This window comes from Macaca thibetana, chromosome 10, assembly GCF_024542745.1.
Source record: "Macaca thibetana thibetana isolate TM-01 chromosome 10, ASM2454274v1, whole genome shotgun sequence".
NCBI lineage: Eukaryota > Metazoa > Chordata > Mammalia > Primates > Cercopithecidae > Macaca > Macaca thibetana.
This window is the reverse complement of record NC_065587.1, coordinates 88,263,943-88,279,229: the sequence shown is the minus strand read 5'-3', so window position 1 is coordinate 88,279,229 and position 15,287 is coordinate 88,263,943. Positions and strand designations below refer to the sequence as shown.

Here is a 15,287-nt window from a genome sequence, read left to right as displayed (position 1 = left end):
TTCATGGTGATAAGAGGGCACTGAGCTGTGAAGGAATATTGAGGACAGCCACACTGTGGAGGGAGGGTTAGGGTGTGAGGCCCCTGGTCTAAATCGACTCTGGGAGCTGGGCTTGAGGAAGCAGTTACCCTGCCTTGCCTATGTTGTTTAGCTGGACCCCTGCAGCCCTCAGCATCTCCCAACTCATTGGTTCTGTGGCTGACACATTACTCAGCCTCTCTGAGCCTTGGTTTCCTCTTTTCTCAACAGTGTCTTTCTCTAGGAGTTATTAAAAGGATCAAAATGAGTTCACATATGTAATGCTGCGAGACAGTGCCTGCCACAAGGTAAGTTCTGTAGGTGTGCTTGTTAAAGGGAAGCATACATAAAATAAGCATCTGCCCCTCTGACTGGCTTTTGTCCTCACTGTACTTAACCTTCAACTCAGGTTCAGCTACTTGCCAGGTTCAGCTACTTGCCTGGCTTCCCAGTCTCTACCTCTTTCTGTGATTTTGCTAACTGGTGACCTGGCTTTGGTTCAATTAGCCATGGGCTCACGTGGCAGATTCTTGCTAAGAGCCCCACTCGCCTGTGATAGGAGGCAGTGTGGGGAATATGGTGTCATGGAAAGAAATGACATTTGTGCCCCAAAGATGGACTCTCATCTTGGGACAGCGCTCAGCTGCGATGGTGGTAAGACTCTGGGCTCCTTGTACATTGGAAGTCTTTGCCAGCCAGGTGCGGTGGCCCACGTCTGTAAGCCCAGCACTTATAGGCAGGTGGATCATCTGAGGTCAGGAGTTGGAGACCAGCCTGACCAACATGGTGAAACCCCATCTCTACTAAAAATACAAAAATTAGCCAGGCATGGTGGCGGGCACCTGTAATCTCAGCTACTCGGGAGGCTGAGGTAGGAGAATCATTTGAACTCGGGAGGTGGAGGTTGTAGTGAGCCAAGATCGTGCCACTGCATTCCAGCGTGGGCAAAAGAATGAGACTCTCTCTCTCTCAAAAAAAAAAAAAAAAAAAAAAAAAAAGAAAGTCTTTGCCAAGGATGCAGGCAGTGAATTTCAGGAGGTGAATATTCCTTCCAGTAATTTTCATGGTGCTCCTTGAAAATGAGTTTCAAAAGAAACATGAAAATTACTCACTTTCAAGGAGCATCATGAAAACTACATGGAAGGAGTCCTCAATGCTGGCTACGAGAGGTTCCTGCTTTTCTCTTCACATTTCTGGAATGATGCATCTCAGATACACCCAGGTGTGCCATACTAAAGGGAAATGATTGCTTCATTTTCTTTCCCCCATTGCACAGTGCTGATTATGAGTACCTCTCTTGCAAACCCAAATCCAAGCAACAGAACTAATAAAACATTGCCATGATCAGTCTAAATCATTTCCAATGGCTCTACCCACTATTGATTTGGCCATGGAAATAAATTAGACGGAAGGATTCAGAGGAGTGCTTAGTCGTGTGTGATGATTTAGAAACTGCCTGGACAATAGAATAAGAAGAGGACAAAACCCCTGACTAACAAATGGGCAATGATTTAAACAGACTTTTCACCAAAGAAGATGGCAAAGAAGTCTGTTAAAAAATGCCCAACATTATGACTCATCAGGGCAAGGCAAATTAAAACCGTAGCGAGGTGCCACTCGTGCTCAATGGAATGGCTAAAATGAAAACAGAACAGAACAGTACTGATAATACTAAGTGCTGGTGATGATGTGGGGCACCTGGAATCCCACGTGTAGGTGGTAGAAATACAAATGCTTTAGCCACTTTGCAAAGTTGTTGTTGGTTTCTTACAAACATAGTTAGCACACAACCCAGTAATCCCATTCCTAGGTTATTTACCTGAAAGAAATGAGAGCATATGTCCACACCAAGACCTAGAGTGGATCTATGTGCATTTTTTCCTTTGTGTTCTACCAGCCCAGGGAAAGCATACATTGAGGCAGCACATGATATTGCATAGGATTTGTCTTATAGTCTGGTTCTTATAATAAACCTGTCTGCTTTTCATAATAAACCTGTCTGCTTTTTATAATAAACCAAAAACTGTGTATTTGGGGTGGAAGTGATTAGATTCTTAGCTCTGGAGGGAAGGGAGAAATGGGTATGTGGTTCTTGATTAACCTAAACCAACTGAGTAACTAGTTCTTTTGCCACAATGATTGGTTCAGGGATGGTCAGGTGACCTAAGTTGGCCCAATCAGATTTTTGTTTGATGATGCTATGGGGGGATGGGGAATGAGGTGTGGCAGCCAAGGAGACATCCTCTTTCTCTTTCCTTGCCAATGTGGTATGTGTATACGAGGCCTGAAAATGCTACAGTTATTTTCTGCCATACAAAAAACTAGTCTGAGGAAGGAAGCAGAGGAGAGTAGAGATATAAGAACCACAACAATGGGACTGGAAGTCCTGATCAAGCCATACCTGATGTTCATTTTCGTTTGTGTTTTTCAGAGACACCAATACATTTATTTCATTTAAGAAACCAATTAGAGTTGGGATTTTTTTGTTGTTGTTACCTAAGACTGAAAGCTTCTAATTAGTCTAGATGTGGATCTGAGAATGAATCTGATTTCAGGAGATCATATCAAAGAAGTAGAACAAGCAAGACACAAATTTTGTGAGCCAAGGTCAAAGCTAACACAGAGATCCGGGGTGAAGTTGTAGAGGAAATGAAAACAGAGCAGCACAGAGCCAAGTGGGTGGCCTTAGTAGAACTCTGGGCCTGGAACCAACAGCATCTGTCAGGGGGAGATCAGGTGTGGGGCCCTGTCAGGACCTGGCCTTGAGGGGGTTGGAGTGGGGATGACCAGGAAAAGAAACTACGAGGGGACAGTGTAAGAGACAGCCTCAGGCAGATGGTCAGTCATAGGACTGGGGCCTCAGCAAGACTGTCTACCCTGCCTGGACCAACTGCTGGAGGCTGCCTCTCATCCAGTGCCACGCTTGGTCTAGGACGAGCCTGCAGATGGAGCTGAAGCAGGTGAGCTGCTTTTCTGATTCAGCTGGCCTGGGGCTAGGGCCAGGGCTCTGCTTCTAACAGAAGTCTGCCTTCTGATGCCACAGTCTGCAGAAGATGCTGGGAGAAACCCAGTTTTACTGGGTGTGATGGAATTCACTGGCTGCCTCAGCTGGACCTGACCTTGGCCTTGGTCTACTCCTGCACCACACATTCTGCTCTCTGCTACTCACAGGATCCTGTATGAAAGCACCCTGGCTCCTGGGTGAGGCCTTCTCCCATACCTGCCCCCTTGATTTCTCGACAGATCACTCATTCTCTTCCTTGCAATTTGGTCTCCCGCCTTGGAGTGGATGTTAGGCCTCCGGCCCCTATTTTTAGGTTTGGCAAAACTATTGGCATGTGGTTTTTGGCCTCCTCTGTCCTCTGTCTCCAGCTTCTTGGAAAATCTGGATGTGTCTCAGGATTGGAACAGGGGAGATGATGTGCTGGGTTTTGTCTGGGGAACAATAAGTTAGAAATCAAGGCATATGGGGTAAGCTGGGGTAGCCTGTGGGTCTCCTGCTGTGTTTATTAGCCTGAGTCCTCCATCTGTGGTGGAAGCAAAAGCCCAGCTGTGGGAGATGCCATCTAAGTATAAGAGAAACTTCTAGCTGCACATTGTTTGGGTTAAGTACAATATTAGGTTGGTGCAAAAGTAATTGAAAGTAATGGCAAAAACCACAATTACTTTTGCACCAACCTAATACTTCCATTGTTGATCATGGGCTACCACCATTTTGCTAATGTGTCTGTTTTCTTGGCACTGACCCCAGCTCCTACGCCCCAAACTTCCAAAGAACACATAAAATCCAAGGCTAATCATAAGAATGCAAAGATAACATCTGGAGATTTTAAAATCATAGATCCCCCATTTGGAAGGAGAATGGAATTTATAACCAACTGATGTGAGCTCAAATTCAGTCTTAACTACCTCACAATAGACCCTTTGCCATCTGGGGGGTACTGAATTCCCCAGTATCAATTTTCTTGCCTGTAAAGAAGGATGATAACTATCTTAAAACTCAGTGGGTGTATTTCTGCAAATATTTATACAAAATCTAGTGTGGTGCCTGAATGTTAGAGAAACTTAATAAACAGTAGCTGTTATTTTTAACATTAGAGGAAATTCTTTAAATGCAACATGTCCTGGCCTTAGACATTTTATAGTCTGCCTAGTACTAAAGCTTCTGTTTCATCTAAGGAAGCTGAAGATGAGACCCACCAAGTGGATTGTTTTAAAGCCTTTGTCTTGAGTTTGTAGCAAATGCTTTATTATGAGCTCACTCATATTTCCCCACCTTTACCATTTCAGGCCCTTTCCACTGCTGTCCTTAGATCTCTTTGCCTGGGGGTTTCCCCTGGGCCCCAAAATCCACTCTGCCCAGGCCCAGCAAGCTTGAATGCTGGGGAATTAATATCCCTTAAGCGCAGTCTTGAAGCAATGAATGACGGAAGCTTGTGGATAAATACTCTAGCTCCCATGCCTCCTTACGTGAGATAACTTAGTGGCTCTCCCGTTAAACTGTCTCCAAGTTCCCACAGAAGAATTAGATCTCAGTTGCCCATAGTGATAACTGGCTTGCTAACACACTTTCCTCCGCTCCTTTCTCTTCCCTGCCTGCCTTCCACACTGTCCCACAAGCACTTCCTGGGATCACCTTTCAAATCAACTGTTTGCACTTGAATCCTTGCTTAGAATCTCCCTGGGAAACCTAAATGCAGGCGGATTTCAATTCAGAGGTGCAACCTCTGGGTGCTGCTAGGGTTTGTTTAAACGAGCCAGTATTATTTGAAGAAAGGCAAATCTAGCCAAGATGAGACGGGCCTTGCCAAAGAACATCAGGCACATTTTGACGATGCCAGTAGGGCTGATGTTGGAGCTCTTTATTATAAACTGGAGCCATCTGCCGGCCTGTAATAACCTGAATATGAAAGTCCTAACCTGGGATGCAGTTAAACTGAATAATTTCTGTTTGTGGTTATGCATTTAAATCTTCACATGCTCTGAACGGCAGATTGAAATTCATAAGTACGTTGTTTTACAAAACTGGCATGAAGTCCTTTCAATACAATGTGCAAAATTCATTAGTATGTTGCATCAAGAGCTCAGTGTTTTCTCTTTGTTGTTATTATGCTTCGTTTTTAAATAAAGGAAACTTGTAGGACCACAGCCTTGTAAATGTCTCGCAGTGATGCCAAGAACCTCTCTGTAAGCCACTTTCTAAGCAGCAATTTCCTTTTTGTCCCATAAAACTCCCCAAAGCACCTTAGGCGAACACTGAAGCGAGGGCTATGTTTGCAAACTGCAACTACAGCAGACATTTAATTACACTGAATTCATCAAAACCCTAATTGAGACAGGAACTCAAACCTTATAGCTTAATTACTTTAATTTCAGATGGATAACAGACTTGGTCATGTGCAACCCTCCATGCTGAAATTCGTAGAGGGAGGCCCACGGGCACTTTCTGGTAATTCTCCCAGCCAAATGAAAGTGCAGATCAACATAAATAAAACGCTAAGTGAGACCCATGATTGGATTTATTAATCGCTTCAATTCCCAATATCCAGCCTTTGCCATAACATTCCACTGCACCAACTCCACCGCTTGGGAGAGCTTCTCCCTGTGTGAGGCTGGGAAGCTGCCATTTCTTTTTTTTTCCCTCCTACTGGTAGACAGCACAGAAGTAAGTACCAGTTTTTTGAGATTGTTTTTCTATGAACATCTCCTTACTTTGATTTCCATTTAGGAGATCTTCTCCCTGACCATCTCTTCCCTTCCCATTGAGTATCCTGTGTCTGTTAATTAAGCTGTAGACACCCTTGACTGTTAGATAAGTTCTATCAATGAGTTGGTCAAATTATCACAGTGATCTCGGTGGAATTTGGAGGGGAGAACCCCAGGGATGCTATTCTGAGCATTGCTAATGGTGTCTAACTGAGACTGACTTACCATGTAGAACAGGTGCTATAGTTCATCCTGATGGCAACACTAGGAAGTAGGTGTGCTTATACCCACTCTATAGATGAGAAAAATGAGGCTTTGAGAACATAAGTAACTTCTCCAAGGTCTCACAGCCAGAAAATGGCAGAATCAAGATACAAACCCAGACCCACCTGATTCCCCAGCCCATGTTCTTTCCAAAACATAATTTTGCTTTCTCTGCAAAGACTTGAAGGATCCTACACAACCCTGAGCTGGATGGCCTTGAAAATCTCCAAGTGGGCACAGGACAGGAAACTCAGAAGGAAAGGTTGGCATCCAGAGTCATCGCGTGGACTGCTTCTCCCAACAGTCATGGCTGTTACTTCTGTCCATGGCTATGGGGTTGTGAGGTGAGCCAGCAAAGACCTTCTGGAGTGAGTGAAGGGACAAGCACCAGCATTTTTTGGAGTTCAGAGAGCCCTTTGCCTTTGATGCAGGTGTTCCAACCAAGCTGGGATGAGCCGCGTTGCTAATGAGTGATGAGCCACACATGCATCCAAGCCATTTCATAAGTAATTAGTTGTGTGGCACTGACTAGATGCTCCCCAGTCATTTGTTTCATTTCTCTACATTATCTCTCTTCCTCTGGGCTTGCTTTTGAATCAAGCTTCAGGTACAAATGATGAATGAACTAATGACAACACTAATAACAGCTAGACTAATAACCATACTGCTGATGGTGACAATGCCAATTAGGAGAGTGCTAACAGCGACAGACTCTTCTGCTGTTCATCTCTGGAAGGCCACGGGCAGGTGTCCAAGGCAAAGGAGAGCCAGGGAAGTGCAAATAGCGCCAAAGGCAAAGGCAGAGACACATTTTTAAAAAAATACTAACTACATTTATGGGAGATTTAGAAAGCACATATTGTGGGTCCACAAAATCTAAGACATGAGCTCACTGACCGAAAGGATGACAAGAGGGAAATCATTCAGTCTAGGGAGCTGAGCAGATCTCAGTCACCACGTACTGGGAGCCCCTTCTCCTGAAAGAAGGAACCCGTCCACCTGTGGGTCCTGGAGCTGAGTCCCGATGAGACCCAGGTATCCCTCTGCGTGTCACCTGAAAGCAACTGACACACCAGGCAATCCAGACAAATCAATAGACATGAAGATGACGGAAGTAAAAATGGGCAGCGGGGAATGCAATGGTGGACCAGGGGTGTCCTGCATGGAGACCCTTGAGTCTACATCAGCGGAATGGGCAGCATGGGGTGCCCCTTGGCGCTGTTGTGAGGTGAGGGGCCTGGCAAAGGGTGTGGGGAAGGCTGCCCCGGGGCTTTCCTTAGCCCCCTGACCCAATCAGCTGCTTCTAGTAGAACAGCGCACTGTTCATGTCAAGGCTGCTGATCAAGTGATTACGATCAACAGTTTCCTTGATATTGTAAGTGGAGTAGCCTCCACGAGCTTTTAGAAGTGACTTTTACTAGAAGATACACAAAGTTGTGGGTATTTGGGAAGAGACCTCAAGGTTGTGTTGTTTCTGAATAAAATTCCTATGAAGAAATTTAGGATATCAGAGTTGGCAAAACAGTTGCAAACCCTGCAAACAAACCTCCAGGCGCTGCTGCAGTGTCTGTAGTCTCAGTCGCCCAGAGCCTCCCATGCAGTGAGCACCTTCCCCAAGCTTTCCAAAACAGACACCAGTATTCATAAAGAACACAGATACCAGGACACCACCTGGAAGTGGCATCAACTCCATAGGTAAACTGCAGGCTTGCAAAGCCCTTCATGACCCCAAAGGCACGCTAAAACAGAGAAATGAAATGCTCTACTATAGTCGTAAAAGGTTAGACTGTGTCCTAAACCATGATGACTGCACATTGTGTTTAGCAGATTCTCATGTATTTTACTTCCACTGAGCAAAAATCATACCTAAAAGTGTTCTAGGCTATTCTAGTTCAGATCAGTAACATACCAAAATGAGTGTGGAACCCTTCAGATTGTAACCCACATCTTTCAGGCTGGTTAATTATTTATGTGGACCTGAGCATTCTATCATCAACATGGAGACCAACTAATGGTGGCTTACCAGCTTCCACTTCCAGCTGGGCCAGCATCCTGGGATGTGAGGTCCTAAATCACTGCTGCCCAAACCACTGGGCCCTGATACAAGTTGTGTTCCAGCAAGACAATCTCCTGCCTAAACTCCAGGACTCCCCTTTCCCCAATATCACATTTGCCATCACAAAGAAGCCGCCAGTCTTACCTGCCCAGCAAAGAGCCCACAGACACCAATGATGCACAGGATGTTGAATACCGCTGAGCCCACGATGGTGCCAACTCCCACGTCGCCTTTGGTGATGAAGACCCCTGTAACACAGATCCCACATCAGCCTGGCTGCTGTGGCCCTGTTGCATTCCAAAGTGGGCATGGGGAACCTTTCATAAGCATTAGATTGTTCTCAGAATCTACAGGAAACAGCTGAGCGTGGAGAGAGCTTTCTAATCTACAGAGGGATGACTGCTGCACAGGAGTGTGGGGGGCTCAGGGTCTGGGACAAGTTCATGCACAGTAAAAGCATCACTTAAATAAAACAACAGCAGATGGGAGGCTGATGTTCTACTCATTGGGGCCCCTGGATTATCATTTTCTATGAGAGGCAGACAGTCTCGGTCTGGGGGCCATCTCTTCCCAGAGCCCCTTTCCTTCAGACAGTGAAGGGCTGAGATGTCCCTCAGTCTGTCACCTACCTATGACCGATGTGAACAGCTCTGGGGCCGAACTGCCCGCCGCCATGAATGTGGCCCCAGCCACATCTTCACTGAGGTGCAGGCGCTACAGAGGAGCAAAGACAAAGCACAGGTGAGTTGGGATTCCATCTGGGAAGAGAGGTGACTGTGACAACAAGTTCAAGCCCTGAGAAGCAAAGCCTGGGGCTTCAGTGAGAGCAGGAACGATGGGACCTGGGGCTGGTACTTAGTCCCTCTCAGCCCCCTTCTCCTTCTCACAGAGCCCAGCCACTGTTGCCGAACCCCTGCTGAGCCAGAGCTCCTCTCAATGCCCTCCTCAAGGGACAGGTTTGGGGAGGGAACTGCATGTCCTTATGAGCTAAAGCCTCTTGGGAAGATCTAGGAGTCTTCAACCCAGTTCCCCCAGGGGCTGTGCAGATGACAGTCAGGAGTGGAGGTGGGCCCATGGGAGGCCACAGCAGATGGTATGTCTGAGGCTATGATGGGGGCATTCACCTCTTTCTATGGGAGCATTGCCCAGTTCCTTCAGTGTGGCCAGATATTCTGATTTTTAAGAGATGCCAATAATCCAAACTTTTATGCAAAGCTTCCTGATTTTTGTGATACTATGCTGATCTCAGGCTAAATGAGGCTCATGGTAACCAGTTTGAGAGTCTTTACTCTAGGAGGTTATGGAGGCATGTTGGGGTGTGGATGTGGGGATCACCCTACTGAAACCCACTCCCCTTCCTTGAGGCAGTCTGGAAACCCCGGGATTGGAGAGTGGGAGGGGGGGCTTAAAGCTGAGAAGAAAGTAATGAGGCATCAGCCCTGCCAAGATGGAGTTTATACAATGAGCTCTCCATGTTACCCTGTTTGTTAAACCAAAAGGTGACTTGCAAGAAGACAAGGCAATTATACATTAGAGGCTGGTTACCAGATTTTGCATTTCTGCATTCAGTCATGACCCAGAAAGTGTGCTGCTGGCTGCCAGCATACTTGGAGTATGACAGTTCCCTCCTGGCAGTCAAGCTTCAGTGACATCCTCCTCTTCCAGTGGCACCAACAGCTGCACTTCCTTGCTCAGCCAGAGAGGGGCAGTGTGGCCCTGGTGTAGGTCACTGGCCTCCATTGACTGACTCAGAATAGTCTGCAGGAGGAGTCCTAATTGAGGATTTTAATCTAGGATCCTGGGTTGCTTCGCTGTCGGCTGGACAGCGAAGCTTCACATGGGATGCTGAGCAGACCCTAAGATGGAGGCACACATACTGCAAAGTTGCAAGGTGAGGCTGTGAGGGGTGCCCAAGCACTCCCGTCCCATGGAGCTAAGAGTTTGTGAGTGAGGTAGCCTGACCCACAGCTCGCAGCAACCTGTATGCTTTGCCAAGACCTGCCAGGAGGCGGGAGCCGTGTGTTGCTGTGGTTCTGTCCTGCTGGGGTATTAGTTGTAGTATCCAAACCTTGGGTTCATGTCCAGTTCCCCCCTCTCCTTCATCCAGCCAGTTTGTTTCTTCCTCTGTATCTTCTTACATCCCTCCATCATCCTCAGTTCACTTCAGCCCTGGCAACATCTCACAGGACTCTAGTCTTCTTGACTCTGGACTCCTATCTACCATGACAGAGCCCTCTAAAGCCCTCCCCAGCTCCTTCCAGAGCTTGGAATAATTCCTAACGCCCAGCCTGGCATGCAGGGCTGCCGGTATGCTGGTGCAAAACCCCATCTTGGTTTTGCGGCTCAGATGTTCTCTCACCAAATACCCTTCCTCAAAATACTTGGCCACTAACACCTTCCCTCTAAGGGCTGCTCTAATCCTGCCCCTTGCACAAGCCCTTTCTTGATCTCCTCCCAACTCTATCCCTCACAGCATCAACCTCTCCTTCCCCCACTCTCTCTGCACTTTTGCACTTGCCAATTCCCCGCCACTTCCTCCAGCCCCCTGTGGATATTACCCTGGAGCTGCTCTGCAGCTAGGAGCCCCAGGATGGGATGGGACACACTGTGTGTGATCTAGTTTCCTCCCAGCCTCTGGCATAGAGCTTGGTCCAGGCAAAGCCCAGCTTAGTGCTGACATCAGAGGGGTGAGTAGTGTTCCAGAACTATTGTCACATCTTCCGCTGCTCAAATGTCCCACTGCTGTCCTGGAAGCCTCCACATGGGTCCCAAAGCCTCCCACCCTCCCCATCTGACTTCATCTTTCCTAGATGAGCCTCTGCTCAGCCCAAAGCTGCCACCTCATGGTCCTTGGAGATGCCAGGCCCTTCCTCTCATTCAGCTTTGGTTCACGTTCACTCTTCTTCTTGAAATGCCTCTCTCCCTTTCCACCTCAGTGCAGCCGAGTCTGTCTACTGTGGCACATAGGATTTCTCTAAACTCTGGAGACCCTCTCTGCATGTCCTGCAATGATATCTCTTGGCTGTTCAAAATCTAGGGGCTGCCATTTCACAGAAGCAGAAAGTGAGGTCCAGACACAAGGAGAAAGTGAGGTCCAGACAGGGGAAGGGGCTGGCATGGAGCAGGTGCTTTGCAAGCATCAGGGCCGGACCCCAGTTTCAGATCCTGGATCACTGCCTTTATCTCCTTCTCTTTCTCCCAGTTTCTCTTCTTTGCCTTTTCCAGAACTCCACATTTTTCTGCTTTTAACTTTAAAGTATTTGAGACTGAGTGAGAATCTGCCCTGACCTCCAAGCAATGATTTGTTGAATCGTGTGGATTTCTCTCCCTACTCATCTTTCACAAAAGCTGGAAACAACATCCTTCTGTGTTTTTCTGCCCTACTCTCAGTTTTAGTCTACGAGCAACCATGAAACACACAATATCGAATCATTAAAAAGTGATTAGGGAAAGCACAGGCAGTAAACAGAGCCCAGCGCCGAGAGGCCCTCTAGGCCACTGCTGGTGGACCCACACCATGATCCTCTCATCTTGTGAGAAAGTATAACTCCAGGGAGAATTGATCCCACGACTCTTAGAAGATGTAAACATGTCAGGATCTCTATCTCTAAATACATGTAAGCTCTGACCTCAGCCCACCCACCATTCACAGACATAACGTTTCCCCAGCAATTAAGGCTGTTTAAGGTCCATGGAGCCAACACTATCTTTACAGGAGACAGGCACGAGGCACCTACTCTTGTTATATGAATCTTGCTTATAAGACCAGATTCGGGGTGGAAGGAGGGAGAGCCCAGGAAAAGGTGGTTGCTCTTCTGTGCCCACTCCTCCAGTATCGCTGTGGGTCCGGGCAGTGCAGCCAGTTCTAACAACACCATGACCTGATCCAGGCTCGTCTCTGGATAGTGGAGCAGCAAAAAGTCTGAAGATTTGGGACTCAGGCTGACTTGGGCTCAAATAGTGACTCTATCCCGTGACCCAGGGCAAGTTGCTCAGCTTCTCAAGCTCTGGTTTCCTTGTTTGTAAAGAGGGGATAATATCAGTCACCTGGCAGAATTCTTGAGATGATGAAAGACAAGTAGACATAGTCATACACACTGTTTAGCGACTGAACCATATCAGGGACCTAGTAAAATAACACCCCCTACTTAAACATTTGTTTTCCTTTTCCTCTCCTTAAAACTTCTTTTGTTAAAAGACTCACCCCGCCCTCTTTTTCTGCCATTTTCTGGCTCTTTGATTGCCTCCCCCTACAAGGGCGTGGGTATTCACAGGTTCTGTGGATTTCCTCAACTGAGTAGAACACGTGCTGACAGCTGTATTGACATTTCCAGAATATAATTTTGATGTTCACACCAAAAAATTTGCATGGGAAAGAGAGAGAGTGGTTTTGCTCTGCATGAAGAATAAACCACCCAATGGTGGTATTTCAGAGATCACAGAGGACTCCAGTTACAGGTGAGGAACACCTCCTCCCCTTCAACATAACGTGACCCCACTCCCAGGTGGGAGTCCTCGGACAAAGGGCCTCCCCACCTGCCCACTGTGCATTTCAGACGCCACCTCACTTACTCTGTGCTACCGTGGAAGGGAGCCCCTCCTGTGACTCTCTAAATATTCTTATTGTGGGACACTTTTTATTTATTTAAGTATCCAACGCTAACTTCCAGGATGTAGAAGTAACTGTTTAGGGTATGCGGTTCGCTAAGTCTGTGGTTCCTGCACCAGGCAGCAGCCTCAGCATCACCTGAAAAACGTACTAGAAATGCAAGTTCTACCCCCTCCCACTCTCCCAAGACCTACTGGATCAGGTACTCACGGGAGAGAGAAGGAAAGGGAAGACACAACCAGTTTTGAGAACTACTGGCATACAGAAACCGAGTTCCGGACAGATGTGTCTGAGGGAGATGCCTTCTGGAAACAGGGATTCTGAATTTAAAAATAAATAAATAAATAAAATGGAAAGCTTTCAGATAAAGGAAACTACATTTCCAAACAGACAAAGAGTTGAAAGAGGCAAGAGAATGAAAGAGTTCTAGATCTGCTGAATATTTTTTGATGAAAGGGGTTTAACTTGCTGTTCAGCCTGGCATGCACCGTGATGATTTCTAACAAGGACACTTTCCTGATCTCTGTGGCCAATTCTTTCATCTCAGTGCTTCCACTTGGAGCATTTCTGTATATATACAGAGAGAGGAAGCGTGGCAGAGGTATGCGGTTGGAGGTTTTTAATCCTGTGAGGACCCCAAGGATCATCAAAGGAGAGTTATAGAGGCAGAAGGAAACGCAGGAGAGAGGGGTAGAGGAAATGACAGAGAGAAAGGAAGAGTGAGGTTAAAAGGAAAAGAAAATGGGGAAGGAAAATACAAATAGCACCATTAGTTAGGTCTAAATGGAGTTGTGGAGGTTGGTCCTTTGGGTTTTCATCTGATTATTGATCGGTGTCATGAAATGCTCAGTGGACTGATGGCACTTTTGTGCTAATAATGACCATCGCTCTCAAACATGCTGATGCCTAGTGTTTCCACCGCAGCTGCCCTGCAAGGGCTCCCCAGGACCTTGGTGAGGAGGCTGGAACAATACAGGGCACAGGTTCAGTCCCCAGTCTGGCTCACACATACCAAGAATATGAGGCACGTACCTCACAGATCTTTTCCAAGGAAGGGACGAAGAAGTCATCACACACAATGGCCAGCGCATAGAACATGTATATGGCCTGGAAGAGAGGAGATAAAAGGGGTTAAAGTTAGAGCGAGGCAGGGCCAGGAAGATGAGGGTCCAGCCACCTTCTGCTTTGATAATGTCTTCTGTCATCGTGAATTCAACATCTTAAATACCAAGTCTTTGCAATGCCCACAACACTCCCCTGTGACCTGGTCCCAGCTTCCTCTCTGATGTTATCACCTGCTACTCTCCTTTTGCCCACCTCCCTTTCCATGAAACATGCCATGGATTCCTGTCTCACGGCCTTTGCACTTGTTCTTCCCTCTGCCTGGAACACTCTCCCGCAAGATAGCCCACTGGATCACGCCATCACACCCTTCAGGTCCCTGCTCAGATGGCAACCTCTTTCGCCCACTCCCATTTCTCTCTATCTCATTTATCTCTTTGGTTTTTCCCGATATATTATATGTTAAATTAATTCACCTATTGTCTGTCTCCTCCACCAGAAGTTCATGAGGATACGATGTCATATAATTAATTTCATGTAATTATTGCCATATCCCCAGCAGTCAGCACAGGGCCTGGTATACAGTAGGTACTCCATAAAGGTATGTGAAATGAGGGAATAAATAAATGAACACTTCCAACTGAACCTCTTTACTCACCAGATCCCTGCAGGAAAGCTTTGCAAACTTGCTTCTGCATCTTGGTCAGCTATGACCAGGGTATCACCTGGAATTCTACCTTCTGGCCAGAAATTGCCTCTCCACTCTATTCAACCCCATGTTTCCTCTCTAACTAATGAAATCTTACTAGGATTTCAGTGTTGATTGACCACTCAACATCCTTCTCCCACTCTTTCCTAAGGAGACCCCAGTTTTGTCCAAATATCCACCATGCCGCATGTGGAAGGTGACCCTATCCTTTTCTCCAGGAGTGGATGCTGATTGGTCAATCAGTATGTAGTATTCATTAGCTGTGGCTATTGGTTCAGAGATGAGCACATGACCTAGGCTGGCCCAATTAGAGAGCAGGAAAGGCTTTTAGTTTTTGCCAAAGGGAGCCATTTCTCACCCTCTGTTGCTGGTTGTGGAGGAGGAAGCTGGGAGCCCTCATTGCCGCTGACAGTCATATTGAAGGAATCTGACTTGAGAGGAAGTTGACCCTGAGTCAAAAAAAAACCTAAGCCCTTGATAACATCCCTGAGCCCTTGATCAAGTGCCCACCCTGCCTCTTGACTTCATAACATATCATGAACACTGTTGAGGCCAGTTTGATTTAGAACATCTCTGTTACTTGCTTCTCAAAGCATCTAATAGGTGTGGTTCAAGTTCCAGCAACCTCAGCAGTGACATTGCATTCATTTATTGACCTCCCAGTCTCTTTTCCTTTTGAGAAGTGCTCCTCAGGATGGGAGTCATACATCCTCTCCAACTCACACAGGGCGCAGACATGACCCAGGATAGCCATAGATCATCCATGCCCTGTCACACAGTGGAGAGTCAAGGACAGGTCTGTAAGGGGCCAAGCAGAGATAAATGGAGAAGCTGAGGGAGAGACACCCTCTTTTTATGGATAT

The 15,287-nt window shown here is 46.8% G+C and overlaps 2 protein-coding genes across 2 annotated transcripts in view; both read right to left on the bottom strand.

The window, feature by feature from the left end:
* Positions 1-15,287, bottom strand: part of SLC24A3 (solute carrier family 24 member 3) — a 502,167-nt gene that overhangs the window by 130,364 nt on the left and 356,516 nt on the right. The window contains exons 4-6 of the mRNA XM_050805789.1: positions 13,686-13,760; positions 8,674-8,758; positions 8,189-8,292 (exon numbers count right to left, since the gene is read on the bottom strand). Coding sequence (XP_050661746.1) covers positions 8,189-8,292; positions 8,674-8,758; positions 13,686-13,760 — 264 coding nt within the window. The remainder of the gene's footprint in view (positions 1-8,188; positions 8,293-8,673; positions 8,759-13,685; positions 13,761-15,287) is intronic.
* NAA20 (N-alpha-acetyltransferase 20, NatB catalytic subunit) overlaps positions 1-15,287 on the bottom strand; it is a 710,789-nt gene that overhangs the window by 447,994 nt on the left and 247,508 nt on the right. The window lies entirely within an intron of this gene.